Here is a 4,402-nt window from a genome sequence, read left to right as displayed (position 1 = left end):
AAAATGGATTCTGACACACAAACCTCACTCCTTCATGAGTATTCCGTATAATCTCACTGTTGCGATACACTATCAAGTTTGTGGTACCCTCAATTACACTAGCAACACAATTAAAGAACACTCTTCCTCGCAATGAAAATGGTATCGAGTTTTACCTTATATATAGCAGAGCACTCAACACACCCCCACGTGGTGACTCAGCACGCCCCACACTTTTTTATTCATCAGCCAATGACATTTTGCCATGTGTAACACGCCTCCTCCTCTTGTACTGACTTAGCACGTCCCCCATGTGCTGCAGCTCTATGCAATCAGACTTCACCACGTGGCTATCACGCTTCTCCACGGACTGCATTCAAGACCCTCCGTGTTGAATTTTTCATCTAACAACACCAATTGGTAAATATACGTACTGCACCTATTTTTAAATAAAACACCAATAATAAATTCATAACCAAATTTTTTTAGTCATAAAATAAACACAAAACTAAATTTTTTTAGCTTTAGCTAGACGTAATTAAATTTCAGAATCATATTTACATTTAAAAAGAAAAAGAAAAAACCAAAAAAAAAAAAATAAAACTTCTAAGAAACTAAACACACTCTTAGTCTTTGGCATCCCTTCCATCTCCGATCGCTGTTTCATGAGCACACCGCAATGCTGCATGACCTATTGATTCCACCCTTCGAGAATCGTCATGACCGAAGCAATTTCCGTGACACATAAAGAAGGAATGGGAATCAGGGATCACTAGTTTCAGGTTTGAAGGATTTGATCCACCGGGATTCATCAAATTAATATCAAAATAATGGATCGCCTCCTCCTTGAGCCAATCCTCCAAGACCTGTAACACTTCAGCCTTGGGCCGCGTTTTCTTACTAGTTGATGTTAACTACATTATACAAAAGGCTCATCATGAGGTTCAATTGGATAATCATTTTCCGGGATAATTGGTTGCAGCCAAAAGGATCAGGCACAACATATAACACTATCTAATCTCATTGGAATTAGGAATACATTGGGATGTGTTTTTCGAACCTGCGTCTCTTCAACTATCACTTTTTTGTATTGTATCAAAAAAAAAAATTAAAAATAGTCAAAATTTATTTTATTTAATATTTATTAATTATTAAAATAATTTTTTTTCTAGTAGTACTATTTTTGTATATGGTGTCAATGTCATCCGCACAATTGGGTTATTGAAATAAGGAAATAATTAAATAAATAATAGAACCGGTGCGTAAGATCATAGTCCCGGCTTTCATTGTGAGATTTCCCGTATTATTCTATATAGAGTTTTAGGGTTTAAAAAATTTAAAGGTTCGATCAAAATTTAAATAGAATTGAATCGAATATAGTAAAATGATATATTTATGTATAATATTTATATATTTTTGAAAAAAAATTATTTTTATATTTTATTATTTTAAATTAGTTAAATACTAAAATATTATATTAATTTAATCGGTTAACTAATTTATTAATTAATTTTTTAAAAATTTTTTAACCGATTCATTACTTAAATTAGATAGTTTTAGTGATTGATTTTTTATTAATCCAGTTGAACCCATCGGTTCATCCAATTCTTAAAATTATAGTAAAATTACTTATTAAAATTTTAAATAAATAATTTTATGATATATTATTAAAATTTTTATGACCCAAAAAAAAAAATTCAAAATTCACGTTAAATAAAAGAGACTCTTCTTGTCAATTTAAATTTATAGAATAAGTTGTTTTGTGATAATTTCTAATAAGCTCACGAGTATATCAACTTATCAAGCATCAAACATTGGAAATTGATCTTCAATTTAAGGACTTGTTAGATGAAATATATAGACAATTTAAATTTCACCTCAGCTCAATATCTTCTAAACTGAAAGCCGCCCATCTTGTGGAACTCTGGATGGGTAAAAAGGAGTAAAATTTAAGATAGTATTTTTCTTTTAGTATATCTGTAGGTAAAAGTCTTCCAAAGAAATTTATCTATTTTTTTGGTACAGGACTTTCACATCAATTCAATATTTCAATTTATTCAGAATGATTGAACTTCATCTGTTTTTACTTTCTTTTTTGTTATTTATTTTTCTCACCAAGGTCTTCAGACCAATTGCTTATTTCAACAATTCGTCAGACTCGTGAATCAAACGATGCTATTATGCCTATCAATCATCCACGTATATGTTTACAGTAAGATCATTTAAACTTTTTCAAAAGTATAATCCATATGAAATTGGAACTTGGGCAGAACTTCCATTTCTAAGTACTTAGCAATATACTGGTAGGTTGCTTCTGTTGGATGTACACTGTCCCAAAATACATACTTTGAAGCATCATCACATACCGGCGTGATTTCGTTACACAATGGAGTCACTTCAAATAAACCTGTCCCACAACATCCTCTCTTGGTTTCCTTGAAACCTGTTTGATCAAAGATACCAAAAGAAAATATAATAACTGAAATCACAAAAATTCATTCTAATATTTTTAAAACAAAGATCTTTGTGAAATGAATATTGTAATGCATAAATTATAGCTCACCATATTTTTCAGGTTGACTAATGAGGTTGATCAATGGGTCATATATGTTTGCATAAACAACTCTGCTTCCTGGAAGCATTTCTTGCAGTACAAGTAATCGCTTTGCCAATTTTTTATTGTAGATCTCAGCATCTGAATTCTCATCCTCTACACATTTCTTTTCCTTTAAACTCACAAACTTGACTGTAATTTGAATGGGGATGCAACCAATGCATGAAAGCCCAGTCACAGAAAATTTTCTGCATCCAACTTCGTATAGTTCCTACGATTGTACACCAAATATCATGCTAGAGTAATGTTGTTTGTACACCAAAGTGAGCCACTAAAATCAGCCACTAATGTATTTGTGTATAAATACATATATGGTTTAATTTATTTTCAATATGTATTTGTATTTCAATATGTATTTTATACTGGTAACTGATTTTGGTGGCTGATTTTGGTGTACTCCGTTGCATAACTCATGCTAATAAGTATTGCATCTATTGTCGTTATTTATAAGTTTTTTTTTAACTTTCTTGAGACCAAACTAATGTTAAAATTGGACTAAATTAATAGCAATCTAAATCTTTAGAAATAAAACTAATTAATGTCATGAAAATTTTAGGGGATAGTTTGCTATTATTATACATATCTCTAAAGGAATAAATAATTGGTTTAGTCTTGACATTAGCATAGTATGTGATTACAAGAAATGACACTTGCTTTCTTACCTTGATGAAGATTTGAAGCTTGTTTTGTATAAAAGCTTGGTATCCATCAATGTTGAACTCAGATCTTCTAGTGGGAATGTCATAAAAGTTGAAAAGGAAATCATTAGTTCCTGCACTAATAATGACCAAAGCATCTCCAATTATTCTTTTAGCTTCTTTTTCCCCAACAATGCACTTGATTTTTTCTACATAAGCTTTGAAGAGCTCAATCTGCTTAGACATTGGTATGGCACCGGTCAAAACCGCGGTGAACTCATCGAAACCCGAGCCGCCGGAGGCAAAGCTAACACCGGTTAGGAGCTCTTCGTTGGAGAGGTTTGGGTCCAAGAAAGGAGGGACAGTGTCTTTGATGTTCAAAATGGAAGCAATGAAGTCAGGAACCAATTTTCCATTGGAGAATCTTCCAGTGGGAACATGGCCAGGGAAATCTCTTCCATATGGATAATGATTTGCTTTTCCTAATGTTTTGATGTAGTTGTTGTTTCCTGTGTCCACTGTGGAATCACCAAAGATTAGAATTGATGAGAATTTTGGCCTATTCAATGTATTGTTGCTTGTAGCAATAACAATGCTGCAAAGATTAATCAAAATGATGATGAAGTAGTGGGCTTTTGTATATGCCATTTTTGGCTCTATGCATTTTTCATATGATATGGCTTAGATCATTATATATAAACAATTCATGTGATATGAAAAGAGAAGGGTTAATTTCTTTTGGGGTTTAAATTTGTGAATTACAAGAGAACTTTGCTTAAGAAATCAAAACTTGAGATAGATGTTAAGACAGGTAGTTTAGGTGGGGGAAAATAACATGAAATGAAAGGAATCCTGGTGAATTTGATTGAGTCAAGTGTTAGCAATCTTGAACATTCTTATTTTGTGACAGAGGATTGAAGCAATTGGATTGTATTCGAAAATTCGAAAGGGAAAAAATGGGAACATTTTAATAAATTTTAGAATAATGCAAAGTTTGACTAACTATTTGTTCTTACATACTTTAATTAAGCTCTAGTAAGTAGTATATATGTGCATGATAGATCAGAGTCTCTAAAGTAATTATAATCTTTTCATATAATTGCTTACAAATATAAAAAAGAGTAACTAGAAATATTCTCTACGCATCATTGCAGTAATGGTAAATTGACTA

The 4,402-nt window shown here is 31.8% G+C and overlaps 1 protein-coding gene across 1 annotated transcript; it reads right to left on the bottom strand.

Annotated features, from left to right (window-relative positions):
- Positions 1–2,043: 2,043 nt before the first annotated feature.
- On the bottom strand, positions 2,044–3,879 carry LOC107458269 (GDSL esterase/lipase At2g30310-like). The gene is made up of 3 exons (XM_016076476.3): positions 3,256–3,879; positions 2,543–2,804; positions 2,044–2,422 (listed from the first exon to the last, which is right to left on the bottom strand). Exons 1-3 carry the CDS (start codon positions 3,877–3,879, stop codon positions 2,202–2,204), a joined length of 1,107 nt encoding a protein of 368 aa, XP_015931962.1. The 3' UTR covers positions 2,044–2,201.
- Between the last annotated feature and the right edge of the window lie 523 nt (positions 3,880–4,402).

The sequence above is a fragment of the Arachis duranensis genome, chromosome 7 (genome assembly GCF_000817695.3).
Source record: "Arachis duranensis cultivar V14167 chromosome 7, aradu.V14167.gnm2.J7QH, whole genome shotgun sequence".
Lineage (NCBI taxonomy): Eukaryota > Viridiplantae > Streptophyta > Magnoliopsida > Fabales > Fabaceae > Arachis > Arachis duranensis.
This window is presented reverse-complemented; position numbering and strand designations above follow the sequence as displayed.